Source organism: Prunus avium, chromosome 5, assembly GCF_965620075.1.
Source record: "Prunus avium chromosome 5, drPruAviu1.hap1.1, whole genome shotgun sequence".
Classification (NCBI taxonomy): Eukaryota; Viridiplantae; Streptophyta; class Magnoliopsida; order Rosales; family Rosaceae; genus Prunus; species Prunus avium.
This window is the reverse complement of record NC_142288.1, coordinates 18,306,356-18,322,063: the sequence shown is the minus strand read 5'-3', so window position 1 is coordinate 18,322,063 and position 15,708 is coordinate 18,306,356. Positions and strand designations below refer to the sequence as shown.

The window sequence follows — 15,708 nt, the reverse complement described above, 5'->3', positions numbered from 1 at the left end:
TTGCTTGGTCCCTCCTGGTGTGGCACTAGCTACTCAAGTTGATTGAGATCTTCTGCCTACCTACCTAGTGGTATGCTTCTAGTGAGTTGGGTTAAAAGTGTTGAATTCAATTTAACACTTAATTTTTTTTTTCCACGTAGCCACGTGGATTAGCAGAGTTACATGGACAACCAATTATAAATTTTCTTTAAAAATAAAAATGAAAAGAGCCGTAACCTACCAGATATAAGAGATAGATGAAAAAAAAGTCTCATGTGATATTAAACTTGTGTTCAGGCAAGTAAAAAATAATCCCAATGAGTGACAGGCTTACAAATAAGGATTAACTGCAAAGAACCCACTAGTGTAGTGATTTGGAGCGATTGCTCCTTTATGTTAGGTCCTGAATTCGAGTCCTAGCATTCGTGTAGTTTGTGTGAGTTTAGTATGTTATCGCTCTTCTCAATAGAAAAATGTCATTTAAAAAAGGGTTAACTTGAGTGTTAAGACGGACATAGGGGCTAATGGTGTAACAATTTGAAACTTTAAAGTAATTTTTTGCCTATTTTCAAAAGACATTAACCTAATAGTTACAGTGTCAAACCACAATGTTGGAAAATATAATTAACCCTTAATCATCATATTAGGTTCGTGACTGTATGTGTTGTGAAAGCACATATGGAAGGATCCAAAAAGTTGGAACTTTATTCATATTATATCCTTACAACTTGAAAGTACACCATCCCACTAAATCTAGGGGCAAGCCAAGTGCACTTGCTCCTACCCAGCATACAATAACAATAGTTCCTAGTCATGACAAGCAAGCAACTAGCATTACATGGAATAATTATAATATATTAACCAACATGAAATTTCTGTCCTAATATTTGGATAAAAGTTTGGGATGATCTCAAAACATGTGCAGTTAATTGAGCTGAATGTCTGTCTCATAGGAAACCCCAGCTTTCCAGTCTCCAGGGATGGCTTTGTTTGACTGCACCAATTTCAACCCTGCACTGCCACTCAATAGTATCCTCACGATAATGGCGCCACTAGTTGGGTTTGTAGTGTCCCAAACAGCTCCATATGCTCTGCGCATGACCCTCCATTGTTGGGCATCCTCCTGCCCCAAAAAAACATATTATATTCGACAAGTAATGCTCTGTGCATCACATTTACATACTACATTATAAATCGTATCAATAAATCACATTGTATAGAGATAACAAGTGAGTCTCGCCTCTATTAAAGATGTATATTCGGTTGTCAATGACCTTTTGGTCTAGTGACACTGTGCCAGCTTACGCTTTATTAGAAAAGGTTCTGAGTTTAAATTGATGCAGTGTTTCAAATGAAGTATAATTTACCTGCCACAACTCAACAGCTGTGATGTCGTATTGGCCAGCTACATATTGAATCACTATAGCCAAGTATCCAGGAAATTTGCTATTTTCATGGACTTTGACCACAACGTTGTTACCAGCGAACCTGCAGGGGATCCTTCTGTATTCAATTTCAACCACACCATAAGCAAATAGCCTTTCAGCTGCAGCTGGGTTACTTGCCAACTTTGCATAGGCTCTTCGGCTGAAGATGAAGTCTGTTCTGTCTCCTTCCCCATGATCTGTCACCACAGCATTCAACCCATCACTACTGCAATGTTGAGGGTCACTGCACCTAACCTGAATCACAAGCAAAAGACTTGATTAAGCAAATTAATTAGGGTTACAATTAAATTAATGGAGCCACTTGTTTAATTGTTTAATATTGTTAGTGCTAACCAACATAATTAGTGTTCATCAACTTTGAAAAATGATTGAGTAGATTCAAGAGTACCTGGTAACATGCACCACAGCCAGTTCCATCCCGGTACAGCCTAGCAACTGCAGACACTTGGCCGTCGTTGACTGTCCTTCCATATTCTCCATAGCCACAAGCTCCAGCTACATGAGCATACCATTGCAATTAGTAATCACCCCCTTTTCAAGATGATAAATACTATTTAATCTGTAATCTTTATACATGCATGTAGTGGCGGATCCAGGATTCAAAAGTCAAGTAGGCGAAACTTATGTTAAAAACTCGATGGTACAAGTGAATTTCATTAATACACATAAAAATACACACCTAACTATACATGAGTGACATACTAAGCCTTACCCTCAAATATGCATCTCTATACACATTGGCTAAACAAAGTTTTCATATGTGTGGGGGCTTCTCACAACATATAAATAATAAAAATTCAAATTCTCACAAGACATACAAAAACCCAAAAAAATCATATTATCTATTCATTACAATCATAATTGTCCTCGACGAGTTTTCATATTTTGAAATCATAAAATAAAATTAAAATTCACCAACACAGGTTCACAAGTTCACAATTGCAACAAAGGGACATACAATTACATACTAAGCAAGAAAATTTATAAGAAATAGACAAGTACATACTTAGAGTTGAATAGCGATTTAGAAAATATTTCTAAAAGCCCAATAAAATCAATAGAAAGAAGAAATCAAAATTTCACAAACTAAAAAAAACATAAGTAGAGAGAAAACAAGAGAAAGATTAACAGACTGTAATTAAATAAATTAAACTAATTAAATTTGATATGGAGTTTGAGAGAAAAACTCACAAGTAGTAAAAAAGTGTGATACATGTCTGTGCCAAGAAAAGAGAAAAAAAAAAAGGATAAATTTTTAAAAATTTATGTCAAAAGGTCATACATAATAATAATAGGTATAAACCTAGGGGGGTATGTTTTTCTTCTCTTTATTTTTTCTTTCCCACTTGTTTAGTCTAGGAGCCACATGATTGTACTTTTGAAGTGGGGGTATAAATCATATATCTTAATAATAGAGTAAGCTGCAGTGTACTTCTGAAGTGGGCCCCACATGATTGTATATGAGTAATTATTTATTTGGGAAAAACTGGAGTAGGCGGCAGCCTACTCTGCCCTTGGCGTAGGACCGCCACTGCATGCATACATGATAATGTTCTCTTTTCATATCATAAGATGTTTATCTTGTCAAATTGTGAATCTAAATCATTAGTGAGGTTAGTTGTATCCAGATTACGTGGCCAAAGTCCACAGTCTAGTAACAAAAGTATCTGACTCGAAACATAAATATGACTAGAGAATATATATTTTTTGCAAGACAAGTGGCCATGTCGGATCAATCAAGATCACGTGCTCAAACTATATTCTACCTAACAATGCTCATGATTAATAGTCTAGCAACATGGGCGTCACAAACACACATATACACAGGAATGAAAGCATACATTAGTAGGAAAGGTTATACATACTTGGGGTCCCGTAGCAATCTGGGCTACCATAATAGGTTGCTCTAGAGCTTGTAAATGTGCCTTGAGAGGTACACAGTGCAGGCAAGAGCACCATGATACAAAGAAAACAAATTTTGTGCTTAAGGGAAAATTCCATGTCTCAGTGATGACAAAGTTTCCCAAGCAATGAGAGGAGGTTAATTATAGAAAAAGGAAGCTGATCAAGTAGATTAAGCCAAAGGGTTTAGGAAAAGAGTTGTGAGAGCAAAGATATCTGAGTACAATATTTTTATAGTTGAGGCTGGGGTTAGTGCATGCTGAGGTGGTAAATAGTTTTTCTTCTTCTTCCACTTTGGAACCATCGGAGCTGGAGCTTAGGATTGGGTTGATGACGTGTACACTTATGTGGGACCCCTTTATTGAGCCCTTATTATTATTATCGATAAACAATGAGACATCTTAGGCACATGCTACAAGTTATCTCATTACATAACTAATAACATGACGAAAAAAATAGATACATTATTGTATGAAACCGGTGATAGTAATATCTCTCTCTAATTACATCACCATGTGTACTTAATCAAGAGAAAGAAGAGATTGTTATTTCTGCATTTTCTTTTGATATGAACTTAATCAAGAGTGGGTGAAAATAACGGACATTGTTTGTCTTCTTTCGAAGAAAATATTCTTCATCTGTGCAAAACGCAAAGAAATTTTAATTGGGCCGAGCCACTTCAATCCACTATCTCTAGTTTATCTAAAAGACACGTGTATACATATCCTAATCAAATTTAATTGGGCTTTCAAGTCAAATACCAAGAGCTATGAGATATAGACTGGAGTAATTGAATTGAAACCCACCAAAGCCACCACCAGGTTTGGTTGTAACGCACTGACGAGGTTTTCTTCGGGTCAAAGTTTAGATTAGAAGAAGAGCAAAAGAAACTTGTAGCCAACCAAAAGAAAGAACCTTTTTCGGAAATGTTAATGTAAGTAATGGGGAGGACTTTGACTTGTCTAAAAGTCGCACGTTTAAACGAAGTTTTGTGCCCTCCATTTGGGTGAATCTTGATCCTTGCCTTCCATTTGGGTGCTTCCAAGCAAACCAGGCACATGGAATATGAGCTTAATTAGGGATTATTGCCTTCATTATCTTAACCATTATCACGAACATTCTACCTTCAAGTATTTTCTTCAAGATTGAATAGGCATAAACTATAGAAATACCAGAATTGTACGGCCACGGGCGAGTCCTCCATCAAAAATATGGTTTTCATTTAATAACAAATCAACAAACATCTTTAACAAGTGTAAATTAAAAGAAAAGAACAGAAAAGAACATGTCACTTTCGTTTTTTCAACTGGTTTTACACTTAATCATGCTAGAACTAGATGTACCTTTGACCAAAGAAGAATACAATGACAGTTATTTGTACTTGATACAAATTTAGGCTATGTATTATGCCTTCCTTTGCTGCACTGGAAATATTTGTGTTACCAACTGCAGCTCTTGACTGGAAATATTTGTGCAACTCTTGTTCCAGAACTCTCGAAAGCTAATCGCCACATAAACTTCAATCTGAAAAAGTTGGTTTGAAATCACAAGTTAAAATGCACAACTGGCAATGAAAAATGAGACATCCCAGACCTCACTAATTTGGAGCATAACTACAATATTATCCTTTAAGCACCAATTTACAAACATGTAGAAATCCTATTTATATTTATATTGCAAATTGAGATTCACTAGTCTTCAATAAAAGTAATTAGCATTTAGTGCATAGACACAATTTGTTTTGTTATGACCTCAGCGAAAGTATTATTTTAATTAGCAACTGTAGACAAAGAATTTTTCTAACTTAAGTTTCTCGGTCCACATTTTAAAATAAAATTACATAACTATTACCAAGATTAAATTCATCTACGCCATAATAACATACTTGAATCAACTACAAACGACAAAGACTTTCTATCATATTAACTAATTCATACTGTCATAATTCCAGGAATGTGACTTTCACAATAAATAGGGCTCAAAAATGACATCACATCCATAAATGGGACAACCACTTAGAGCAAATAATGGAAGAGAAACTGTAGAGAGTGCACTGAAATATGTATAAGGTTCATATCTTCAGATGTGCTACTTTGACACATCCCTCTCTTACACTTATAACTTGGGATGACAGGAAAAGGGCAAAAGGTAATGTTGTTGGATAATGAAACCAAAACTACAAGCCACGATGCATACCCCACCAACCAAAATGGCCTTCATTAGTCATCTTCACTCCCAATTTTGGCAATCAACAAAGAATAAAAGGCAAATGTAAGCTGTAAAGCAAGCTAACCATATGGTCAACCCAACAACTTTAGACAGCACCTATTCCAGGTGCCGCTTTACAGAATCGTAAGGAAAAATAGTGATAAAGGTCCGGCCATGAAAAGAACACGCATTTACATTCCAATTCCAGAATAACCTACCCTCATACTAAAGCAACGTAATGGTTAATAATTGAAACTGGGAGTGATTGTGAGCACTAAATTTTTGAAAGGCATAAAAACGACACTAGAGAGAGCAAATTTCTCAGTCAACAGAAAGTACATATCCAAACAACCCAGTTCCTCTTCCATACTAGCCTGTTGAGTTTATTAAAGGCCATCATACCACAGCATATGTGGCAGTTCCAACATTACACTAAATATGCTAAAAAGAACTATAATGTCAACGTTGTGGAATGATGTCCTGTGGTCTACTATCCAAGAACATGGGTTTCCAGCCTCACCAGGGGGTTCATGTGGCTGAGGGAAGGGGATTTTCCACTCTTTCTCACTACCAGAACTTTTTATGAAACCAGAACTTTACACCCTTTCTCAAATAACCAGAACTTAATGCACAACAAAGTCAAATCCAGTAGTTCTGAATGACAACCCAACTAATTGGACTCCCATGAAGCCGTCAAAATTATTGAACAACAGAAAACATGCACTGCATAGAAGTTCAGAAAGTTTAGGACAATTTCTGACAAAATTCCAGTTGATTTTCATAATCAAATATTAGCCATTATAAATTTCATGTAATGAAAAAAAAATATGAACATCACTAACTTAAAATCTGACAATAACTCATTATTTCCCTGTACCTGAATATTCCTTCTGACGATCATTCAAAGTCTTCCTACGGAATAAGTTGTGCTTTTTTCAGGTCTGAGACAACTCCTCTGTCTTCGGTAGTCCTTTCATTGTATAGTACCTGGAAAAAACAATTGAAAATGGGTAAATATAGGTTTGGTATGAATTAGACTAAAAATGTAATAACTCTTTCTATTGGAAGTACCTTGTCTATGATGCCATATTCAACTGCTTCACTAGGACTAAAATATTTCGGACGTCTAATGTCTGCTTCAATTTGCTCAGTTGACTTTCCAAGATGCTTTGAAAAGAGCTTAACCTAGAACCCAAATTAAACAATAAACATTGAGTTGATAAGTCACCTCATGTTTAAATGCACTTTTTTGTTTGCATGAATGTCAAAATGCACATTCAAATGAAAAGTTCATAGAATTATTCACTTCTGGACTCAACACACAGATGTTTAACATACCACCGTATGTTCAAAGAACATTTAATAATATATTTATTTGAAAAGGAATGAGGGGGATGCTCTCCGTAAGAAGATTCTTTTTGTTATTGCTTGTTTTAATCAACGGATTTGTTTCATCTATTTGTCTATTCATCAATGAGGACTGAAATAGAAGCTGAAGAAATAATGAAACCAGTCTTTCCTTTTTCCTTCTTTTCGTTTACTTTCCCATTAATTATTACACCTAAACTAAATTCTGTAATCTTATACAGAGAGTAATTGTTTCATGGTAAAATATAAATACTCCCAAACTCAACCAACATTCAAGCGAGTAAATTCTGCAAAATTAATAAACATGCTACAGAAAAGAGAAAAATGGAAGAATAGAACAGAAATGAGCTCAACCACCAAAGAAGAAGTCTGCTATTCTTTGAAAATTTTAAAAAATCATAAGACCAGCATTCAAACTAGTCAATGAGAGCAGAGTGAAGAACGGGAGACATGTGGTGACCATCAATCTTACCAACTCGTCTTTAACATTCCTCACTTCCCTTCTTGCAAGTTCAATATCTGTTGCTTGACCTTGAAACCTTGCAATTGGCTACATATAGATAAAGAAAGAAGACAAAAGGTTAAGGTAAAATTTAATCCATGTATAAGTTCCACTTAACGAGATAAAAAGTACTAATTCCAGCCTTGCAATAAAATGTAAGAAACATGCCAGATAGTACACAATTTTAGAGCTAAAAAAATTTGTGATAAATATAGAACCTGCTTCATCATGATTGTTGATGAGGGTAAAGCAGAACGGTTTCCCTTCGAACCAGCAGCCAAAAGTAAGGCAGCTTCTCCCCAAGCATTACCAACACAAAGAGTAAATATAGGTGGTTTGACATACCTGCAGCAGTTAGAAATTAGTTTGAATCATTCGGGGAAAAATTCAGATCATCTCTAAAGTGCAATGAATGGAAACTAGTATTGATCAACATGAATAAATGACCTAACAGAAGAATAGAGATGGATGACCTCATGACATCATATATTGCAAAAGCCTCTGTTTCGTAACCCAACTTCTCACCACCCTGAAGAATACAAGAGAAGAGTCATATAAAATGAACAACTATTATATGGAAATAAAAGAGGAAAAACAAACAAGGCCAATTTTTTAACAATCTTCATTGTTCTATTAACAGTAGATGCAGAAGGGACGTAATATGAGAATTACTATACTTTACTTATGTAGTTATAAAGCAACTACACTGTTTTTTGGTCAAAGTGAAAAAGGACGAGCAGAAAAAAAGGGCTAACAGCTAAAGATAACAAGAATTTCTGTTTCTCCTAAGTCCTAACACACCTGCCAGCAAATTGATTAAAAATGTAGCACTTGTCAGAGATGAATTTGAATTACGACTGTGGAAGAAGCCCAAAAACTACCACACAAGAGAAAACTAAAATTGTAATTACAAATCATACATTCTTTAACTAAGTTCTTTCTAAAGGAGGTACCTTATGATAATACTGCTGCAACAAATGTAGATATTACTATGAAATCCTTACAACCACCACTATCCCACCATAAGGATCAATCACAAACCTTCTCCTTTGCAACCACCACAAGTTGGAATCACCTATGATTGTATCAGAACCGCTATTTTAATAGATTGGAACCAATCCATTAGCACTACTATAACTACCTTTGGCACTAACACCAACATCGAAGCAACTGCTGGAATGAGCTATCAGCACAATTACCAAACACAATTTCTTTTCTCATATCTCACCATATATGCACAATGACGCAATAAGCATGCACTCTGTAGCTACTACCACGTGATGAATTGACTGATACCATCAAAATGTAAAACCGTAGATATGGATACAAAATTGACAACAAAGGCGATCCCATTATTGCCTCCCCGGCATCGACCTTTCATCTATGACCAAACATTGGTCCAGTCATCTTCTAGTTATATCGTACTATCATGACTTAATAATAAAAGGCTGCTGACCATTAAGTTTGGTCGTCCTTCAATCATGCCAATCTGTTAAACAAGCAGAGAGTAACACTAGAACTAGCGAAAAATAAATGAAGGGTCCTGAATGTTAACCTTGGTTGTTCCAGTAGAATTTACGTACAAGTAAATGGGCTTCGTTTCATCTTCATACTGAAGGTAGAGAAACTCCGCCAGTATCAACTCCGTCACTGAAGGAACAAGTGACATGCCCAAGTACACAATTCGATTTTTGTACAGATATGATGCCAGGTCTGGAGGCGGTTGCTCCCATGCACTTCCTCTTTGGAACGGAATAACCTAAACACACAAATTTCCAACTTCATTATACAATAATCAATAACAACATTACCCATTACCCAAAATCCCAAATTTATTGGACGGTAATTAAAATTGAGCCTAAATTTTGTTATATTTAAAATGAAAAGAAAAAACAAAAACAAAATTGAGAGTGAAATGTGGGAAGGAAATTGGGGGAGTACCATGGTGACGACACCGCGTTTGGGCTTGGAGCCACGGAAAGACCCCGGGTTGAGGCTCGAGGGGCGGAGCTTGTGGCCGGAAAATTCGGAAGAGATGCTGGTGCCAGCGAAGGGAGAGAGGAAATTGGTGGAGAGGGAAGCTCTGGGAAGGGTAGGGGACGACGTCGTTTGGGTGCGGCTAGAGTTTAGGGCTCGGCGAGTGGTTGGTGATGCTAACATGCGCGTGTGAAGCGCGAAGCTTGAAGCCGTGGTGGCGACCTCCATTGATGGTTTGGAGCGGTCGTTAACTGGAGAAGGCTGTGGCCAACTGTGAGTCTGAGAACTGGAAAAGAGAAAAATGGAAGAAGATATCGAAACAAAATAGATTGGGCTTTCAGTTTTCGGGTTAAAACAATCTTGAGCCCACAAAAGAGGGAGGCTCCAGCCCAATATATGTTTATTAGGGCATTCATTTGGACGTAAAAAAGAAATCAGCACGTCTTCGATTTGAATTTGCTCACAATCTCTAAAGTAGAGGTTCGAGATCCTTTTTACATTACTTCCTTTTCTTTGAAGTGAAAGCGATAGATTTATTTTTTTGGTTACTTTTGGATTTGAAAAATTTCTTTAACAACTTGCTCACTATTGGATTGCTTCCTAATTTGAACATTCGTTTGTCACATTCTTAATCAATGCATAACATTGCCCTAAACTCAAACTTGCAACAATTGCACTTAACTTCATTATCATATTCAAGGATTAGAACTGTAAAGTTTAAACTCTTTGTTTTCACTCCGATCATCATACCTTTCCCCTTTGAAATATTAAATTTAGTATCTCAAATGATGAATTCGTGTGAAATATAGTCAGTACAAGATCAACAAATCCATGGAAACTTTAGTAATTCTTCCGCTCTCAAGATAAATTCTCCCGTTTGTGCCTCACAAAAGGAACTAGCAGGTTGATGGATCATTACCCAAATGATATAACATAATATTGCTAAAACATAGAGAATATTGAGAGTAGAGAGTGGAAAGTGTAGAGAGAATGAGAGTTGTAGAATATTTTCTGATTTTTCACTTATGTTTCATTACTTACAATCAACACATATATATACAAGTTCCTAAGACATTAGTCAAGCCCCCCAAGTTAGGCAACCAACCAAGTTAGGCAACCAAACTAATTAGGCAACCAAACTAATTAGGCAACCAAACTAGTCAAGCCCCCCAAATATTGTAGGTGCCAAACATTAATTGACTACATAATTAACACATTAATTTACTACATAATTAACACATTAATTGACTAAACATTGTAGGCTACCAACCATTGTAGGTGCCAAACTAATCCTCATTAATTGACTATTGCTAACACTCCCCCTCAAGTTGGTGCATAGATATCATCAATGACCAACTTGCCAAAAGATAGACTGTCGTTATTAATATTTCCGCATCAAGCTTCTTCTTAATAGAATGTCGATCCACTTCAACATGCCCCCTCACGTGGGACCACTACATGGTGGGCCACACGTGGAGCAAAGGCCACATCGAAGTTAATCATTTCGGTCTGTCGGTGGCAACACCAAATCCAAGTGCAGCCAATTGGTCGGTAGATCACATAAACCATGCGAACAAGGCAAAGGCAAAACAAAGAACACAGAAACCCTGTGAACACGGCAAAGGTAAGGTAAAGGACACAGAAACCCTGTGAACACGGCAAGGACACAGAAACCCTGTGAACACGGCAAGGACACAGAAACCCTGTGAACACGGCAAAGGTAAGGTAAAGGACACAGAAACCCTGTGAACACGGCAAGGACACAGAAACCCTGTGAACACGGCAAAGGTAAGGTAAAGCATGGTAAAGTGTGGCAAGGTAAAGCCAAACCCTAAAAAATAGGATAAGGCAAGGGTACGGAAAGTCAAGAGCAAAGGCAGGGTCAACGGGCATGACCACATCGGAAACACACCGGTAAAGGCAAGAACACGGTAGAAGCAACAACAACACTGTCCTCAACAAGAGACAACAACACTGGCAGCAGCAAGAGCAACACTGGTACCAGCAAGAGCAATATAAAGCACTGGCACCAGCAAGACAAGGCAGGGCAGACAACTGTGGCAGTAGCAACAGCAGAGGCAACTTCTCTTCACTCCTCATCTCCCCCTGAAGAGAAGGGGTCGATGAAGCCATATGATCAGTGGTACTGGCACAAGTGAGAGAAATCTAAGACACTGGCACCAGCAAGAGCAATATAACTATCCCCAGCAACACTGTCCCCAACAACTCTCATAACAGGTAGGAGCAACAACACTGTTAACAGCAAAGGGACACAAAAGGCAAGAGCTGGCACCATCAAAGGATGGTGTAAGCAGCAACAACAATACTAGCAGCGTCACAAATACTTCCATTATTGCAGACACAACTTCTCTTCACTCCTCCTCTCCCCCTGAAGAGAAGGGGTTGTCAGAACCATAAAAGCGGTGGCACTTGAGAAACAGAAGCTGACTGAAGCTCAGATGTAGAAGAATCAGTCATGGCAGATAGGTAACTGAATTGCAGGCAGCGGAATAGATGAGCAGCAGTGTCACTCCCCCTCAAATCCGACGACGTATGAGAGTCGAGATTTGGAGAAAGCAACACCGGTAATGACAATAAAGTTGCAGCACCCAAATAAAGTTGCATCTATCTCCCCCTCAAATTTGACACTGGTAGAGGGTCGAGATTTGGAAGAAGAGAAAATGAAATAATAGTAAAGAGACTCAAACATGCCAGTCTCGTGGTAGAAACAAATGCAAGGAAAGGTGGAATGGAGATGGGCATCCGACAACTGGAGAAAAGGAATAAAAGATGGAAAAGAGTCTGCAACCCAAAAAGAAAGAAGGATTAAAAATGAATGAAGGTGGATGACGTGTATGCACACATAGAGAGAAAGGGATGAATATTGTATAGATAGGGTAGGTGACGTGGACAAGTGTAAGAGGTGTTGAAACGGAAGAGGCATATGGTGCAAAACAAGTCCAATAAAATAAAGGGAAAAGGAAGCCAAGTTATTGGCGTGAAAGAGAAGAGGTAGCAAAGAAAAGATTTTCATATATATATATGGGTAGACAGAAAACTTTGATACCCACCAAAACATTGGGCAGAAATGTGGTGTGCATGAGAACGAAGAGATGAGGAGAAAACACCCGTGGGTAACACAGAGAAAAGTGAAAGGCAACAAGGGAGAAGAAATATATCAGACAAAAATGGGATGGAAATAGAGTGGAAGAAATAATTTAAGGAAATAAAGGGGAATAAAGTAAGAAGTATGTGATAGGTGGTGAGAAAAGAAACCATAAATAAGAAAACACAAGATGTTGGCGTGAGAGAGAGAAATAGTCAAATTGGAAAGGGAAAAAAAAAGGTAGACAAGATAGAAATAAGACAAGAAAATAAAACACCATTGGGCCTACAAGTTGGCAAAAGCAAATAAAATCATAAAATCAATAAAGAAAAGAAGAGCAAATAGGGAAGAGAAATCCCAATGAGAGAAACTCAAACACAGAGAAGAGCTTATACGGGAGCTAAACAATGAGAGGGGTTGGAAAGAGAGAGTTGAAAGGAGAGCTCGTTAGAGAGCAAAGAGATGATGCAAACACCAGAGTGGCTATGCAAAGGGAACAGCAGCAGTAGTGTAGCTCGGCATGACAGAGACAAGGCCGAGTAGGAAAAGGCTCAGCAAGCGGTGACGAGGCTCGCGGAGGAAAGGAAATGGCTCGGTGAGCGATGACGAGGCTCTCGGAGGAAAGAGATCATGGTGATCAAGGAACGTACTGCCCATAGGAAACAAATTAGGCCATCGTGGCCAAGGGACTTATTGCCCATACAGATAAAAGAGAGGAAATTTAATGGAAACAAGAGAATTTACAGCAACATGAAAAAATGCCAACGACTCTCAATTTGATAGAGGATCTTAAGGATTAGCCATTAGGCTCTGATACCATGCTAAAACATAGAGAATATTGAGAGTAGAGAGTGGAAAGTGTAGAGAGAATGAGAGTTGTAGAATATTTTCTGATTTTTCACTTATGTTTCATTACTTACAATCAACACATATATATACAAGTTCCTAAGACATTAGTCAAGCCCCCCAAGTTAGGCAACCAACCAAGTTAGGCAACCAAACTAATTAGGCAACCAAACTAATTAGGCAACCAAACTAGTCAAGCCCCCCAAATATTGTAGGTGCCAAACATTAATTGACTACATAATTAACACATTAATTTACTACATAATTAACACATTAATTGACTAAACATTGTAGGCTACCAACCATTGTAGGTGCCAAACTAATCCTCATTAATTGACTATTGCTAACAAATATTGAATGTTTATTCTATCTCACATGATTGGTACGTAGTAGTTGGAAAGTATTATGATGCTCTGTTGCTTCATATATAGATTAATGGCTTCGGTGACCCCTGCCTTGATCTGTTTTTCAAAGTGACACCACACGTCAAGAACTACATGGTGGATGAGGACAAGGACGACGCTAAGCGGGCTTCCAATAATTCCCGTTCCCTTAACTACCTGAAGCAACAAAACCTGGTCCCACAATCCCCTAACCACCCTCAAGCTCATCTGCTACCTCTATGCTGGAAAACGGTACTAATTGGAAGCTTTCGAAACTGCCGCCTCTTGGCTCCACCAGAACCACCCCAAGACTCTCGCATGCAACGCCGTCTCTATTGCCCACTCCTTTGGCGGCTTGAGGAGGCTGCTGCTGAAAAAAGTACTACAATCGTCAAGGCATGTTTAACGCGCGAAGGCAGTGTGCGGTTAAGGGGTATTCGGGAGGAGGTGAAAGCAGCAGCAGCAGCAGCCAAGTGACTGTCAAGGAAGATTTGAAGCCAGAGTAGATGATCAAGAAGTTGTTTGTGTTCACCTACTGCATGCATACCCTCAGGATTTTATGATAGCTGCGCTTGGGAGACTAAGTATGAGGCCATACAGAGAATGTTTAAGGACAAAGGGTATGGGGATGGGGATGATGGCGTGCCACATATTCTGTTTTGGAATATTTCCAACTGGAATTCGCCATCGATTGATTTACCTTTGATTGATTCGCCTCGTCCAGGGTTGACTCTGTTGCGTGGCTGGTCCAACAATTTGGTCAAGTCCTTCTTGGACAATGGCGGGGATTTTCGCCTGCATCATCTCATGGAAGCTTACAAAGAATTTTATGCCAAACCAATTAAGAATTCAAGGGAAGGGGAACTAGAGAAGACCTTACAGTCATGGGGTGGACCACAGAGAACTAGGGAGTTGTCCCTACCTATTTACTTCCATCCCACCATACAAATCTCTTTTTGTCTTATGTTTCTTGTTTTGTGGTTCCTGTACGTAGTTACAGTTGACTTCTACCTTGACGACAATTGACATGATGACTCTTCCTGCTTTCCCAGCAATACTATGAAGTTGCTTCCTAAGTTTACATGTTGCAGATTGGCTTCATGGTAGTGTTTGTGCCTCTGAAATCCAACGGCCATGCATGGATGGCCGCCGGTGATTGTGTTGTGAATGCGGTTGCGAGCGTGCCACTATTGGCGGCGAGAACTCCAACAGATTGAGACTGTAGATAATGGATTGCGCGCCGAATAAATGACTAATAATCAAGTGATTGTGAATTGGGAGGGGAAACATACCCAATAAAGTTCTTTTCTATGCCTTGAGTGCTAAGGACTTCAATATTTATCTAGTACAATATGTTATCAAATACATGAAAAGTGAAACGGACAGAAAGTAAATACAATGAAGCATACAAGTCAGACAAGGCTCGGAGAGACCCTATCAAACCGAAACAACTCCTATCGGACAAACTGTGATTTACTTGAGACAATACAGTGAATTCGAACTTAATATTGGGAAGTGAAGTATCATTGTAGTATAAAAATGAGTGGTTGTTTAAGAAAAATCTTATGGTGGATTATTTCGGGTAGAATCGCAGCTGTCGTAGAGTTAGGATTTAGGGCTAAGTTATTGAGTTCAACAATAAATCCCAAGCAATGAGGGGGAAGTTGAGTGGTAGAGCCATTCTTCTTGGTGGGGGCGGCGCTCTTCCTACGCCTGTGGAGATGTTGCATTCTTGCTTGGTCCCTCCCTGGTGTGGCACTAGCTACTCAAGTTGATTGAGATCTTCTGCCTACCTACCTAGTGGTATGCTTCTACTGAGTTGGGTTAAAAGTGTTGAATTCGATTTAACACTTAATTTTTTTTTTTTTCACGTAGCCACATGGATTAGCAGAGTTATATGGACAACCAATTATAAATTTTCTTTAAAAATAAAAATGAAAAAAGCCCTAACCTACTAGATATATATAAGAGATAGATGAAAAAAGTCTC

The 15,708-nt window shown here is 38.3% G+C and overlaps 2 protein-coding genes across 3 annotated transcripts; both read right to left on the bottom strand.

The window, feature by feature from the left end:
* Positions 1 to 647: 647 nt before the first annotated feature.
* Positions 648 to 3,535, bottom strand: LOC110756453 (expansin-like B1). Its single transcript, XM_021957891.2, has 4 exons — positions 3,293 to 3,535; positions 1,816 to 1,922; positions 1,347 to 1,661; positions 648 to 1,102 (listed from the first exon to the last, which is right to left on the bottom strand). The coding sequence occupies exons 1-4, from the start codon at positions 3,426 to 3,428 to the stop codon at positions 905 to 907; spliced, it is 756 nt and encodes a 251-aa protein (XP_021813583.1). The 5' UTR covers positions 3,429 to 3,535; the 3' UTR covers positions 648 to 904.
* Positions 3,536 to 4,532: 997 nt separating this feature from the next.
* CLPR4 (CLP protease R subunit 4) lies at positions 4,533 to 9,685 on the bottom strand. 2 transcript variants are annotated; one of them, XM_021957886.2, is made up of 8 exons: positions 9,349 to 9,685; positions 8,963 to 9,166; positions 7,881 to 7,936; positions 7,626 to 7,752; positions 7,378 to 7,455; positions 6,609 to 6,722; positions 6,415 to 6,524; positions 4,533 to 4,853 (listed from the first exon to the last, which is right to left on the bottom strand). In XM_021957886.2, the coding sequence occupies exons 1-7, from the start codon at positions 9,610 to 9,612 to the stop codon at positions 6,450 to 6,452; spliced, it is 918 nt and encodes a 305-aa protein (XP_021813578.1). In that variant the 5' UTR covers positions 9,613 to 9,685; the 3' UTR covers positions 4,533 to 4,853; positions 6,415 to 6,449. The 2 variants fall into 2 exon arrangements, with proteins under 2 accessions (XP_021813578.1, XP_088109485.1); XM_088253359.1 differs by lacking the exon at positions 4,533 to 4,853 and adding an exon at positions 5,360 to 6,260.
* Positions 9,686 to 15,708: the final 6,023 nt, after the last annotated feature.

Excerpts from the sequence above, each read along its gene's own strand:
- CLPR4 (XM_021957886.2), bottom strand. The coding sequence starts at position 9,612 with ATGGAGGTCGCCACCACGGCTTCAAGCTTCGCGCTTCACACGCGCATG. Across the intron at positions 7,937-8,962 it reads ATTCTACTGGAACAACCAAG|GGTGGTGAGAAGTTGGGTTA; the intron begins GTTAACATTCAG and ends TGTATTCTTCAG. Across the intron at positions 6,525-6,608 it reads AATATGGCATCATAGACAAG|GTACTATACAATGAAAGGAC; the intron begins GTACTTCCAATA and ends TGTTTTTTCCAG.
- LOC110756453 (XM_021957891.2), bottom strand. The coding sequence starts at position 3,428 with ATGGAATTTTCCCTTAAGCACAAAATTTGTTTTCTTTGTATCATGGTG. Across the intron at positions 1,662-1,815 it reads GCTGTGGTGCATGTTACCAG|GTTAGGTGCAGTGACCCTCA; the intron begins GTACTCTTGAAT and ends CTTGTGATTCAG. Across the intron at positions 1,103-1,346 it reads CAGCTGTTGAGTTGTGGCAG|GAGGATGCCCAACAATGGAG; the intron begins GTAAATTATACT and ends TTTTTGGGGCAG.